Source organism: Bos taurus, chromosome 6, assembly GCF_002263795.3.
Source record: "Bos taurus isolate L1 Dominette 01449 registration number 42190680 breed Hereford chromosome 6, ARS-UCD2.0, whole genome shotgun sequence".
NCBI lineage: Eukaryota > Metazoa > Chordata > Mammalia > Artiodactyla > Bovidae > Bos > Bos taurus.
Genome location: NC_037333.1, coordinates 22471095 through 22486888, shown reverse-complemented (window position 1 = coordinate 22486888; position 15794 = coordinate 22471095). Strand labels below are relative to the sequence as shown.

The 15794-nt window shown below is 40.9% G+C and overlaps 1 protein-coding gene across 4 annotated transcripts in view; it reads right to left on the bottom strand.

Moving 5' to 3' along the window:
• SLC39A8 (solute carrier family 39 member 8) overlaps positions 1-15794 on the bottom strand; it is an 83578-nt gene that overhangs the window by 55770 nt on the left and 12014 nt on the right. For 2 of the 4 annotated variants that reach the window (XM_059887429.1, XM_024993122.2), the window contains exon 2: positions 1683-1914. The exons of the other annotated variants lie outside the window; for them this stretch is intronic. In XM_059887429.1, the coding sequence (XP_059743412.1) occupies positions 1683-1688 (6 nt within the window). In that variant the 5' untranslated portion in view covers positions 1689-1914. The remainder of the gene's footprint in view (positions 1-1682; positions 1915-15794) is intronic. 4 annotated transcript variants of the gene reach the window in all.

The following is a 15794-nucleotide window of genomic DNA, read 5'->3' as shown; positions in this document are numbered from 1 at the left end:
TTTAGACTATGGAAATAATGTTAGACAAAAAACAAATTCAAGTCATTTTGTTATTCGAGTTCAAAAATGAGTAATAAAGCAGCAGAGACAACTCGCAACATTACCAAAGCATTTGGCCCAGGAACTGCTAATGAACAGACAGTGCAGTGGTGGTTCAAGAAGTTTTGCAAACGAGATGAGAGCCTGGAAGATGAGGAGCACAGCAGCCGGCCATCAGAAGTTGACAACCACCAACTGAAAGCAATCATTAAAGCTGATCCTCTTACAACTATACAAGAAGCCGCCAAAAAACTCAGTGTTGACCATTCTATAGTCGTTTGACATTTGAAGCTAACTGGAAAGGTGAAAAAGCTCGATAAGTGGATGCCTCGTGAGCTGTCTGAAAATCAAAAAAATCATCATTTTGAAGTGTCATCTTCTCATATTCTATGCAACAACAGCGAACCATTTCTCGATCAGACTCCGACATGCAATGAAAAGTGGATTGTGTCTGATAACCAGTGACAACCAGCTTATGGTTGGATGAAGAAGCACTTCCCAAAGCCAAACTTGCACCAAAAGAAGGTCATGGTCACTGTTTGGTGGTCTGCTACTCTTCTGACCCACTACAGCTTTCTGAATCCTGGTGAAACCATTACATCTGAGAAGTATGCTCAGCAAATAAATGAGATGCACCAAAAACTGCAACACATGCAGCCAGCATTGATTAACAGAAAGGGCCCGATTCTTCTCCAAGACAACATCTGACCGTACATTGTACAACCAATGCTTCAAAAGTTGAACGAATTGGGCTACGAAGTTTTGCCTCATCTGCCATATTCACCTGACCTCTGGCCAACCGACTACCACTTCTTCCAGGATCTCTACAACTTTTTGCAGAGAAGACGCTTCCACAAACAGCAGGAGGCAGAATATGTTTTCCAAGAGTTGGTCAAATCCCAGAGCATGGATTTTTATGCTACAGGAATAAACAAACTTATTCCTCATTGGCAAAAAATGTGTTGGTTGAATGATTCTTATTTTGATTAATAAAGATTTGTTTGAGCCTAGTTATAGTGATTTAAAATTCACAGTCCAAAACCGCAATTACGTTTGCACCAACCTAATAGCTACCAGCAAGTGGAATGCAAACAGCTATATACTGCACCTTATTCGGTTTTAAATAACACTAATTTTTATTGTGCTTTGAAATAACAAAGTTGAACCTGACACAAAGAAAGCAGTTGTCTAAGAAAGGGCAGTGCTTTCCAGAGCAGAGATAAACAGGATGAGCGCCCAGGGCCTGGACAGAACAGAGTGACAACAGAACCGGCAGAACCATTGAGGAAGTTCAAACGTCCTCTCAAACACACCCCTCCTCCTCCAAAATAAACAATGAATGAACTATAAAACTGGTGTGACCAACAGGGGCTCCTCAGAAAACAGCTCAGGGTGATTAACCTGAAGAGTATCTGCTTCCGTGTGCTTTCACGGGCTCCTTCACATTTCCGTACTGGCTGTTCTTTCCACCTATTTGCTCTTACAACACTGCTATTCTCAAGACTGCCACTCTGAGGTCTGCTGTGGCCCTTTGAGCTTTGTGCAAAAAAAGCTGCAGACTGCCACCAGCCGCCGTGCTAAGGCACAGTGGGCTGGGGACTTTTTCCTAAAGGCATTTTCTACATGTTGAGTTAAACTCTTACCTGCATTAAGACGATTTCAAAGGGGTCTTATACACACAAAGTACCAAATAAGTGGTAGAGGTCAGGGGATTTAGCTGCATCTTCTTAATGAGACCCCAAATTATATTCAAAATCATTTTAGCAGATAGTCCCATACATTTCTTCTTCTGCTTCCTCCACTCCACCTTCCACCAGTGCTGACTAGTGAGAAGTTGTTTCTCTTCCAGACATATCTTTGTAGGGATTCTGGGTTCTGGTCCAAAGAGAGGACAAGGGAAGGTTGAATGATTAGGGCAAGTTCCTCCCTCAACATTTCATACAGTGGAAATCTGCTTATACTAAGTGCCAAGGAATTAGGCAAGACTTAAGATTACACAGCTCAGATAAATAAACAGATTCCTCCTTGACTAAACTTCAGTCAGGTTCTAAGTCCTCTGGACTTCCCTGTAGCTCAAACGGTAAGGAATCTGCCTGCGAGGCAGGAGACCAGCGTTGGGAAGTTCCTCTGGAGAAGGGAATGGCAATCTACTCCAGTATTCTTGCCTAGAGAATTCCATGGACAGAGAAGCCTGGCAGGCTACAGTCCATAGGTTGGAAAAGAGTCGGACTCCACTGAGTGACTCACACGATCCATCCAGTCTAAGTCCTCTAGGCTGCAGCTTTGCATCTGTCCTTGTATGGCTGGTGCTACCCAGTTTTAGCAAGTATGCTGCTAAATATGTTTACAGAGAATCCCCTGTCCTTACCATGTGACATTATCCAAATATCCTCAATATCTGGTGAAATTCCTCCTTCCTCACCCTGATATCTGATTAACCTGGCTTCAGCAGAAATCCTGTTGGGTCTGTTTAGTCAAAATCCCTCTCTGCCTCTGATGTTTCCTCTCAGAAGTTTCCCATCCACTGATCCCCATGCTGCTCCTTGGCTATAAATCCCCACTCATCTATGATGTATTCAGAACTGAGAAGAATACTGTTCTATACTGAGGTACTTTTTGCCTATTGCAATAGTTCTTGAATAAAATGTTTTTATTACCTTACTATCAGACTTTTTTTTTTAACAATACCAAACTATGTATAATAACTGTACTACACATCACAGAAATTCTTTCCTTCACTCAACATTTACTGCTTCATAAATTCAGGGTATTACAGTGATGGGAAAAGCTGAAGGTGGAGGGATGCTGGAGGGTGACAAGAAAAAAATGGTACAAAGAAAAATAAGTCATCATACTTTCCATCAGGAAATTTAAATAATTTCAGCAGCAATAAATCAGATACACCAGTACCTCTAAAACCAGAGAGAAAATGATTAATGATAAAGAACTGTTAGAGTTCACACAAAGCAGAAATAATATGCAGAGGAAATAGTCAAAAACAACTCTGAGGTCAGAACTCCAAAAAAGTAGAAATAGAATGTTGTGACTTGTGGGATTAGAGAACCTAGGAAAAGAAAAGAATCAGAAGGGCGGTGCCAAGTTTCATTTTAGACATTTAAAGTTGCAATGCCTGTTTGTGGGACACCAGAAGGAAATGATGAATGAGTTTTCTCTGGGAAAGGTAGAGGCCAGAGATCAAGATGTGACTGTCTTCTGTAAAGAGGTAACAGCTAAATGGGACTAGAGGAGATCATCACAGAGAGAGTACAGAAAGGAGAGAAAAACTTTGAGAATACATATATGATTTGTGCAAAAGCAGGAAAGGAAGTCCGTGAATAAGACAGAGCAGTTCAGTTCAGTTCAGTCAGTCGTGTCCAACTCTTTGCAACCCCACGGACTGCAGCACACCAGGCCTCCCTGTCCATCGCCAACTCCCGGAGTTTACTCAAACTCATGTCCACTGAGTAGGTGATGCCATCCAACCATCTCATCCTCTGTAGTCCCCTTCTCCTCCTGCCCCCAATCCCTCCCAGCATCAGGGTCTTTTCAAATGAGTCAGTTCTTCACATCAGGTGGCCAAAGTATTGGAGTTTCAGCTTCAGCATCAGTCCTTCTAATGATTATTCAGGACTGATTTCTTTACGATGGACTGGTTGGATCTCCTTGCAGTCCAAGGGACTCTCAAGAGTCTTCTCCAACACCACAGTTCAAAAGCATCACTTCTTCGGTGCTCAGCCTTCTTTATAGTCCAATTCTCACATCCATACATGACTACTGGAAAAACCATAGCTTTGACTAGCTAGACCTTTGTTGGCAAAGTAATGTCTCTGCTTTTTAATATGCTGTCTAGGTTGGTCATAACTTTTCTTCCAAGGAGCAAGCGTCTTTTAATTTCATGGCTGCAGTCACCATTTACAGTGATTTTGGAGCCCAAAAAAGTAAAGCCTGTTACTGTTTTTCCACTGTTTCCACAGTGGAAACAGTGGAAGTGGAAGACAGAGCAAGATAAGCCCAAAACACAAGAAATAATTAAGGCCAGTTAATTGCTTTTGCCTGTCTGAGATCCCTTCTCCATTATCCAGGAACAGCTCACCTGCCTGGGATGGGAGCCTCCTTCCACGTGATGTAGCTGTGACTGACCAGGGAACATAGGACCCAGACTTGTCCACTCTCTGGTGGAGCCACTGCAGAAATTTCCTTCCACTAGGATTGCTATGGTGGCAAAGTGGCCAAAGGGACCCACAGACTGCTATGGGTCCCTTTGGCCACTTTCCCATCACATGAATGAAGGTGAACTAATAAGCAGAGAAAGGCAGGTATCCAATACAAGCACTAGTCTCCTGGATACATCTGCTCCTAAAGCTGGTTCTGCCCCCCCTTGACTCCTTGGTTACCTAAGTCAATGAATTTCTTTTTTGACTTAAGCTAATTTCACTTAAGTTTCTTTTACTTACAAATGAAAGACTCCTAATTGATACTCAAAGTAATCATTTAAAAGACACTTTGGGGACTTCCCTGGTGGTCCAGCTGTTAAGACTCTGAACTTCCACTGCAGGGGGCATGGGTTTGATCCCTGGTTGGGGAACTAAGATCCCATGTACTTAAGGATGTGGCCAAAAAAAGAGATAAAAATCAATGCAAAAAAAAAAAAAAATCCATGATGAACAAAAAAAATCAAAAACAAAAGATACTTTTAAAGCTAGCAAAGGAAAGCTCCTGGTACATCAGAACCTGACTGAAAGCAAAAAAAAAAACAAAAAACAAAAAAAGCTTCTCCATCCTTCTTCCTTTTCCCAACACATGGGTTCTCTTATCTACGTGGCTGTTGAGTCAAATGGCATCCACTAAATAATACAAAGCAATAGGACCATCTGACCCTGCATACCTTAAGCCTAGGCTTTCACACTACACCAAAAATGAAACATCATCCCATTCAGGAGTCACCCCAGAGGTGGTTTCAGATTCTGTTTTGCACAGACTGTGATTCTGTGGACGCTGAGCAGCTCACATTCTGAACAAGGACCCTGCTATAGGAGCAACTGAGCTCTCAAATCAAGGAAAGTAAGGGCCTCCTAACACATTTAGACTCAGTGATGATCAAAACTAGAATGCAACAACATCAAGTTTAGTCCGTTTTTCCAGGCTGTCAAGTAACTGGGCCACACAAACTTTAAATTTCATTACAAAGTCCCAAAGGGAGCCAGAGGTAGAACTGGAGTTAGAATTCAAGTCTGAAAGAGCCCTATCCACCTTCTTTTCTCTTAGCATCCTGCCCTGTTCTGTGACAGCTGTTGTTTTTCGTAAGAACTACATCTAGTCTTCTGGAATTTGCCACGTATACAGCTAAGAGGAAAGTCGTGTAATCTATCTCCCCGTTCCCCAGATGAATGACAGGTCTCTTGTTCTCTGAAGAGATGCCACAGGTAAGAGGCTAAATAAGAATCCATGCAAACTCTGAATCTATTCTGCTCTCATAAAAGCCACTTCCACTTCTCCCTCACTTTCATTTATTCATTAATCAGTCACAGGTTGATCAAACTCCTCCGGGCCAAGCATTCTGGTAGATGCTGAGAATAAGACATGGTTCCATCTTCAATAAGCTCACCATTCAGTAAACAAAACATAGATATGGATAACGATGGGCTTCCCTGGTGGCTCAGACAGTAAAGAATATGCCTGCAGTGTAGGAGAGCTGTTTTCGATCCCTAGGTTGGGAAGATCCCTTGGAGAAGGGAATGGCAACCCACTCCAGTATTCTTGCCTGGAGAATTCCGCGGACAGAGGAGCCTGACAGGCTACAGTCCATGGGATCGCAGAGTCAGAGACGACTGTGTGACTAACACTTTCACTTTCACAGATAACTATAACAATTAACTGCTCTAAATTGATATAATAATAAAGACACATGGAAAGTTTTGTGAGGGAAGAGGTCAGGGAAGGCTTGTTGGAGGAGGAGATACATGTGCTGTATCTGAAATGTTAGTTCAATGCTTCTGGTGGCTGGAAGATAAGACTGGGTCAAAAAAACTCACCTAAAGCAGAACTCAGTAATGTAAGTAACTATGTGATTACTTGACAAATGAATTTTATAAAGAATAGTTATTATAGGAATTCTGGCCAGTACATAAAAACTATATGGGAGACTAAAAAACTATCCCAGGAGACTAGTGCTCGTATATGCTTAAGATAAATGTATAATCTATTTTAATCTCCACATCAACTATCATACTAGAGTAGATTTTAAGAGAAATCTGGGATACAGAAATCATGTCTTAGAAAGGTAAATTGTCCAAGATTAAACAACTTAAAATTCAAACCAACACTTTCCTGTGTCTCCTATGTTTAGGTGGGCTGAACACTGAGAAGAAGAACACAATGAAAGAAAGAACTATTTAGACCCATCAAGGAATGTATTTATACACTTATAAATAGTGTATAAATGTGACTTATAGTGACTTGAATCATCAAGCTAAATTACTCTTAGACCATATTTAGCATCCTATCCAAAGAGAGACCTCAAAAATAAACATCAGCCAAATTCAAACATGAGTCAAGTTTTCTTACCATGATGAGAATTAAGAGGGCAATGGGAGCAGGTCATGACTTTTGCCCTTGCAATAAGCCTTCCTTATTGTCCATCAGCCTCCAAGAGGCTCATCACCCCAAACACCCAGTGTGGCTGGGCAGGTGCAACAGCCACAGTGAAGAGGCAGACAGCCCTGACCGGGCACAACACCCTCCACCACATGCCAACGGCTGCTGATGCGACCATGACACACCCCTGCAACACGATCACCAAACCTAGAATATCCAGAAGTGGATGTTCTTTGCTTTGCTTCCCAATCACTGCTTTAAACCCAGTATTCTTACAGTTCAAGCAGAGAAGTCAGCTTATTGATTCACCCACCTAAGCTACCACCGTATGAACATAAGACGGCCAGACCAGGAACACTGGTCTCAGATTGTTAGGAATGTATCAGGAAGAAGAAAAGATGAAGATCTAAAATAAATATTTAATGGGAAAGAAACCTCTGGAATCCTTGAGCACATATCTTAGTATTGTATTAACTATTGCTATTACTAACAATATTAATACCGTGTGACTGACACACAGCTGCTGCTGCTGCTGCTGCTGCTGCTGCTAAGTTGCTTCAGTCATGTCCGACTCTGTGCGACCCCATAGATGGCAGCCCAACAGGCTCCGCCATCCCTGGGATTCTCCAGGCAAGAACACCAGAGTGGGTTGCCATTTCCTTCTCCAATGCATGAAAGTGAAACGTGAAAGTGAAGTCGCTCAGTCATGTCCAACTCTTAGCAACCCCATGGACTGCAGCCTACCAGGCTCCGCCGTCCATAGGATTTTCCAAGCCTGAGTACTGGAGTGGGGTGCCATTGCCTTCTCCACACAGCAAGGATCAGCAAATACTTGTTGAATAAATGTAGGAAATGAATGAATTAACCCCTCAACTGTCTTCACAGAAGTTTTTAAAACCAGTTGCCAAACTGGTTTTTCATAGTAGTTACTTAAACAAAATTATAAAAAAAGGAAAAGAAATATAGAAGATGAAGTACACACAAGAATGTTTCGAATATTATGGCAACGGGCCAAAGATCCCAAGAGGACAATTTAAATATTTAAAGTTCAAAAAGGTGATTTGAGTTTAACAATTGGGAGGCCATTTCTGACCTTGAAAACAGTGAACTGTTCAATTAACTTTCCACTTCAAGGGTGACCGCACAAGAGCCAGGAACTGGTGATTCAAATGCTCCATGCTGGTAGTGGAAGCCTTAAAGTGGGAGCAACTGCAGGCATCACTTCCAGGTTTGTTTATGACGCAACAAGGGATCTGCCCATCCTCAGTTACAAGGAACTCCATACCACTTCCAAGACGCCTTGATATTGCACAACGTGTGTACGTGTTCAGTCACCCTCTACCAATCTTCTCTTGAACTTTTCCCCCTCTTCATTTCCTCTTTAGAGTTGAGTCATGAGTTGTCTAAAGTTTGAGAAGAGAACATTCTAGAAGGATGATCTTCTAAGGTGTAAGAAGTGGCTAATCAAGTGATCCCAACTCTGTTTCCCCAAGATTTGTTCTTCTATTTTCCCCGTAGGTTTTCTTACTGAAGCCTTGATGGTACTGGAGCACTCCCCTCCCATGATGTACACACATGTACATACACACACACGTGTGTGCATGTTCAGCAGCACTCTCAAAGCTCTTCCTTAAGACAAAAAGACCCTTTCCTGGATATGTTATTTAAAGGAGAAAGAGATAGTAAAGAATCTGCCTTCAATGCAGGATACCCTGGGGAAGGTTCAATGCAGGTTCAATCCCTGGGGAAGATCCCTTGGAGAAGGAAATGGCAATCCATTCCAGTACTCTTGCCTGGGGAACCCCATGGACAGAGCAGCCTGGTGAGTTACAGTCCATGGGGTAGCAAAAGTCGGACATGATTGAGTGACTAACACTTTCACTTTTCACTTTAAGGGGAAAAAACAGATTACTACAAAACAATGTGTGTAAAATGATACCACTGCAAAAAAATAATAATAATAGTAATACCACTGCTATAAACCAAGTTAAATAAAATCCAGAGATACATACCTCAAAATGTTAACATTTTTTATCTCTGGGTGCTGAAATTATGGGCGATTTTTTTTGTTTTTTCCTTTCTGCTTCTCTATGTTTGCCAATATTTTAGACAACATGCACGTATTCCAGTTTCAATGAGGAAAATAAAGTCAAATCATTGGGGTTTTTTAATATTTTTCCAGGTTCCTCCAAATACAGTTAAGACATGCTGATTTTTTTTTTCTTTTAATTTTTACTAAAGAAAAAGAAGTTTTAAAAGCTTTGATACACTCTTTAAAAGAGGTTTACAATATTTTATGACTTGACCACGGCTACCAACAAGTTTCTCAGCCATGCCCCACTCTCCATGCAGTTTCTCAAGGTTCTCTCACCTAAAAGCCCAGTGTAGTGTCAGAGCACAAATAACCTGGATTCTTGACTTCCTGATCCTGACCTGCCTCCAGGGGTAAGGAGGTAGTTCCCTAGGCCTCCTCCTGTTTGTTGTTAGGAACAAAAGGTCTTTTCAGTTCAGTTCAGTTCAGTCGCTCAGTCGTGTCCAACTCTTTGAGACCCTGTGGACTACCGCATGCCAGGCCTCCCTGTCCATCACCAACTCCCAGAGTTTACTCAAACTCATGTCCACTGAGTCAGTGATGCCATCCAACCATCTCATCCTCTGTTGTCCCCTTCTCCTCCCGCCTTCAATCTTTCCCCGCATCCGGGTCTTTTCCAGTGAGTCAGTTCTTTGCATGAGGTGGCCAAAGTATTGGAGTTTCAGCTTCACCATCAGTCCTTCCAATGAATATTCAGGACTGATTTCCTTTAGGACGGACTGGTTTGATCTTCTTGTAGCCCAAGGGACTCTCAAAGAGTCTTCTCCAACACCACAGTTCAAAAGCATCAATTCTGCACTCAACTCTCACATCCATACATGACTACTGGAAATACCATAGCTTTGACTAGATGGAGCTTTGTTGGCAAAGTAATGTCTCTGCTTTTTAATATGCTATCTAAGTTGGTCATAACTTTTCTTCCAAAGAGCAAGCGTCTTTTAATTTCATGGTTGCAGTCACCATCTCCAGTGATTTTGGAGCCCCAAAAAATAGTCTGCCACTGTTTCCACTGTTTCCCCATCTATTTGCCAGATGCCATGATCTTAGTTTTCTGAATGTTGAGCTTTAAGCCAACATGTTCACTCTCTTTGACTTTCATCAAGAGGCTCTTTAGTTCTCCTTCACTTTCTGCCATAAGGGTGGTATCATCTGCATATATGAGATTATTGATATTTCTCCCATCAATCTTGATATATTAAATAAATCTTTAATATATTGATATATTAAATAAATCTTTATTATATTAATCTTGATATATTAAATATTTAATTTTTCTTAACATTAATTTCTATGATGGCAAATATCAATAGCTATAAACCACACATACTTTAGTATATTGGTGTCTTCATGAATTTTTAAGATCATAAAGGATCCTGAGACCAAACGTTTTGGTCTTGGGCATAAGAACAACAGACAGGCCTTGACATGCCACTTAACTGACAAGTTGGGAATTTCTAACCAATCTTATTCCATCAATCTCTTATCCTGTTTATCTTTACCCCTCTCCCACACACAAGACTATCTCTACTGAAATGTTGGCATCATCACTCTTCTGCTCAAACTAAGCCCCTTCATACACACCAAAACCAAACACACACTTTTCCTTTTGCCAAGAGTCTAAAGACCTAAGACTGAAGACTTATCTGTCTCCAACCTTCCTTCCTCCCTTTTCCCTCCTCCAAAAGCAGACTTAAACTCTCTGTTTTAACCAAGCAGTTCTAATGTCACATGTTTTACTTTCACTGTGACTTTGCCTGCCCTAAGACCCCTACTTAGAATTCTGAGATACTCCTCTCAAAGTATCCAGCTTCTATCTGTCCTACATTCAGCCCCCACTGCCTCTGCTTAATATTTCTATGCAGTCCAGACTCCCCCACTCATCGAATTTACACATTCAGTACTTATTGTGTGCTTCCTTGTATTACCATCTGTTCATGAAAATAAGTATCTCTTCATGAACATCTAGAGAGGAAGGATGTCTTATTTCTTATCTGCCTCAACTTCCAGCAAAGCTTCAGACACAGAAGACACTCAACTTGTAACAATCACTGGCATGATAGATTGAGGAAAGGGAAGTAAACGAAGGATCAGAAACTAATACATAGTGTCTGAATATTAATTCTGAGAAATACAAAGTGATAACCTGAGCTATTTACCAGGAATTCTGAAGACTCAGATTTTTCTAGACATAAACTGCTTTGCTCATTCTTTGAAACTTTCCCAGCATCATCTCAGTAGGGACTTGATAACCACAAATAAACTAATATTGACACCAGTGTTTACAAGTTGTCCTAAAAATTACAGCTATGGGCTATGAAGAAAATCTGAGTCTAAATTATGACCAAAAAACTCTAGAAATTTCAAAAATTGGAAGGAATAAAGACTTTATTATTTCCTTCTATTGATATGACATGTGGGTGAATCTTAACATAGTTTCTTTTCTACTATTTTTTATTAATATGTCTGCATCAAATAAATGGATTGCTGGTTTATGTTTAACTAAATGAGACATCTAGGTTGACTGAAATAATTTTTAAAACTATATTGGCAGAAAATTTATTGTAAAAAGCTGAAGTTATTCATTCATTTAATAAATATTACCTGAATACCAACTATATGCTAGACACTATGCTAGTTACTAGGTTATGCTAGTAACTAGGTTAAATATCAATAACCTCATATACACAGATGACACTACCCGTATGGCAGAAAGTAAAGAGGAACTGAAGAGCCTCTTGATGAAAGTGAAAGATGGTGAAAAAGCTAGCTTAAAACTCAACCTTCAAAAACTAAAATCATGGCATCTGGTCCCATCACTTCTTGGCAAATAGATGGGGAAATAATGGAAACAAGTGATAGACCATATTTTCTGGGCTCCAAAATCCCTGCAGATGGTGACTGCAGCCATGAAATTAAAAGACGCTTGCTCCTTGGAAGAAAAGTTATGACCAAACTAGACAGCATATTAAAAAGCAGAGACATTACTTTCCAACAAAGGTCTGTCTAGTCAAGGCTATGGTTTTTCCAGTGGTCATGTATAGATGTGAGAGTTGGACTATAAAGAAAGCTGAGTGCTGAAGAAGTGATGCTTTTGAATTGTGGTATTGGAGAAGACTCTTGAGAGTCCCTTGGGCTGCAAGAAGATCAAACCAGTCCATCCTAAAGGAAATCAGTCCTGAATATTCATTGGAAGGACTGATGCTGAAGCTGAAGCTCCAATGCTTTGGCCACCTGATGCAAAGAACTGACTCATTGGAAAAAAACCCCGATGCTGGGAAAGATTGAAGGGTCCCAGGAGAAGGGGACGACAGAAGATGAGATGGTTGGATGGCATTACCGACTCGATGGACATGAATTTGAGCAAGCTCTGGGAATTGGTGATGGACAGGGAACCCTGGCGTGTTACAGTCCAGGGGGTCACAAAGAGCTGGACATGACTGAGTGATGGAACTGAACTAAACTGATGCTAATTACAGGAATACAGAAAGTGACTGAAGGACTTCCCTGGGAGTCAAATGGTTAAGACTTCACCTTCCAATGCAGGGGGTACAGGGTCAGTTGACGGGAGGAGCTAAGACCCCACATGCCTTGCAGCAAAAAAAAAAAAAAATGACATAAAAAAGAAGCAATGTTGCAACGAATTCAATAAAGACTTTAAAATTGGTCCACATCAAAACAAAAAAAACTTTTAAAAAAAGAAACTGACTGAGATAAACCCAGTCCCCAGTCTCACAATAGATCTCAGAGACTACTACTACAGGTTCAGATTTTTAAAAATAATAATAAATTATTACAGTATGGCCTGATAAGTGTTAGGGTAGATCCATTTATGAGAAGGAGACAGAATAACTAACCTCCCCTAAAGTAACAGGACTGTCCAAGTCTTCCTGGAGAAAATAACACCTAAGATGAGATATGAAGAAATAAGGTTAGAGACATACAAGAGGTAAGTGTAGGTACTATAGGGCCTTAAATATCAGGCAAGGAGTTTAGATTTATTCTTACAGTAATTATAAGCATCTGAGGATGGTGAAATGATCTGATTTGCATACTTGAGATATAAATCTGGCAGCAATGTGAAAGATAGGACAAGGGGCAACACGGAATGCAGTGAGCAGCAGCCTGCCGGGCACAAACACAATTCAAGATACAGTATCTAATTTATCTCACAACAATCCCATAAAGCAGGCAAAACTCTTCTCCTTACACAAAAAAGAACACTGGAATTTAGATATATTAAATAAGCAATGTTTAAGTTACTGTGACAGGACTTATGTGCATTTGACATGGGAAGTAGGGAGGGAGAGGCATCAAGAATAACATCCAGTTTTTCATCTTAGTCAATGGAGTGGACGGTGATGCTGATCACTGAGACTGATTACCAGAAGGTGTGGGTGGAGAAAGGATGGAGTTGATGAGTTCCATTTGGGACAGGTTTAGACCTGCTAAGTTGGGGAGGGGAGAGAGTTAGACATCAATTGGCAACAGGATGTGCAAGCTGAACATCAAGAGAGAAATGTGGACCAAGCCAACCTATGCAAAAAGCATCCACAGAGACGTGATAACTGCAGCCAGAGGAGTGACTGAGGTTGCCCAGAGAGAGTGTGCAAAACCAAAAGGAAGAGGGCTTGAGACAGAGCCCTGAGGAACATCAAGATTTAAAGGATGAGCAAACGACATAAATTGAAAAGAAACAGCCAAAGAGGTAAAAAATTCAAACCAAGGAAGGCACAGCTGCGGGCAAGGAGAGTGTGGATTTCAAGGAGGAAGTGTTCAACATCATCAAAATTAACGGAGGTAAAGCCTGAGACTCTCCCATTGTATTTAGCAGTAAGACATTCTGGGTGACATCCTTTAGAGCAATTTAGAGCATCCTTTAGAGTGTTGGGGAAACAGCCAGACTACAATGTGCTGAGGAGTGTCTGGAAGGTAAGAAAATGGAATAGGCTTCATATAGTACCACTGCCCAAGTTATATATAGAAACCAAGGCACGAGGACCATGGGATATTCAGGGGATTTATAGCACAAGAGCCACACTAAAGCAACACCTGCCTAAAACCAGAACAATGGAGAAGAACTGAGGATTCAAAATTGGTACCTCTATTCTCCCAGACAAATCTGGGCACGTGGTGATTTCTGCCAGATGACTTATTTGTGCCTCAGTTTCTGGGGAAACTGCTATGTTCTAATTCTCTGACAATACTGCTTGGAATATCAAATGTCAATGATCACGAAATAATATTGTCAGGTTGAAAAATAGCTTGTGAAGGAATTAACAATCATATTTTAGCACTAGACCTGACTACTGCAAGCAGTTCAGCAGGTGAAAACAATAATAATAATTTTTTTCTTGCTTTACTGGAAAAAAAAAATGCACTGTTTCCAGGGGCTTCAAGAAACCGGCGTCAGTTCTACCTTGACATCTAGGCACTTGGATAATATATGAGGCACTAAGATTTTTGGAAAACAAACCAGGATTATATTCTTCCATATGAGAAGCAACAGTGGAGAGAGCAAGGGTTTTGAAGTCAAGTCATTCTGGAGTGAAATCCTCACTCTGCCATTTCTGAGCTATGAGGCTGAGGGAGGTCTCAGCGAGACTGGGTTTCTTTATGGAATACCTAGAGTACTTACCCGGTGAGATTAAGAGGCTTATTGGGACAGTACATAAGAAGGTATAATGCCTGGCACATGATGAGTACTCCGTAAGTGTTAACTACCACACTACCAGCACTTGCTTCCTCTGCTAGAGGGAAGGTCCTACCTGAACATTTACTTAAATGGCATTCATCCCAAGATTAGAGACTTTCTAATCCAGTGTCTAGACTTTCTCATTAAAATGTGTAAGAAAAGTAACCAAAGGATATACCTGAATTCTGAGATCCCTGTTCCTAAAGAAAACTGCAGAGCTCATGATTTGCTACTCAAACTCAAGTACCTGATATCATCAATAGGATGCCTCCCTTAATAGAAGGGTCCATGTGGATATATGTTCAATAGTCATTTACAGCAGGGTGTGTGACCCAAATCAGAATTGACCTCCTAATTTTACCTCTCCTTTGAAGTTTGGCCTAACTTCTCTTTCCCTATCCCTGAAGAGAAATGTCCCTCACTTATCACTGTGAGACCACAGTGGCTCCTGTTCTCTTACCTACTTTCCAACTGAAAAAGTCAACTGAATCTGGAGAACCTTGGATTCTTCTGGCTTACAAAACCCATACGGAGGTCTTGAACTTAAAACCACAATTACATCCTTTTCTACAAGTATAATGTGGACTTCCAATCATTCACATTTCAGTACTGATGTAAACTTTGGACAAAAATTATAAAACAAAAATTACAAACATAAAAAAATTATAAAACCCCTAAATAAAGCCTCTGAGCCCTCTGGAAAAGAGGGAATGTTTACAATTTCAATGTCTATTGAAATACTCAAATTATTTCATTAGTCTCTAATGTTTACATTTTCAAGAGTTTAATACTACTGTTTGATGAAAAGGAAGAGGCAAATAGTAAAGTCTTTCTCAAGAGGAGAATCACCATGGAAACTAACACCAAATTGACTGGACTGATGTAGTTCTCACTGAACTTTTTATTTCATTAATCCCTGCCCTCTTTTTATAGCAGTGCTTTCTTCTAAGTTGACTGATCCTAAGGTGCCCCGGCCTCCAGTGAAAGACAATTTTGTTAAAGATAGTTCAGTACAGTTCAGATCAGTTGTTCAGTCATGTTCGACTCTTTGCAACCCCATGAACTGCAACACGCCAGGTCTCTCTGTCCATCACCAACTCCTGGAGTTCACTCAAACTCACGTCCATCGAGTCAGTGATGCCATCCAGCCATCTCATCCTCTGTCATCCCCTTCTCGTTCTGCCCCCAATTCCTCCCAGCATCATGGTCTTTTCCAATGAGTCAACTCTTCACATGAGGTGGCCAAAGTACTGGAGTTTCAGCTTTAGCATCATTCCTGCCAATGAACACCCAGGACCAATCTCCTTTAGAATGGACTGGTTGGATCTCCTTGCAGTCCAAGGGACTCTCAAGAGTCTTCTCCAACACCACAGTTCA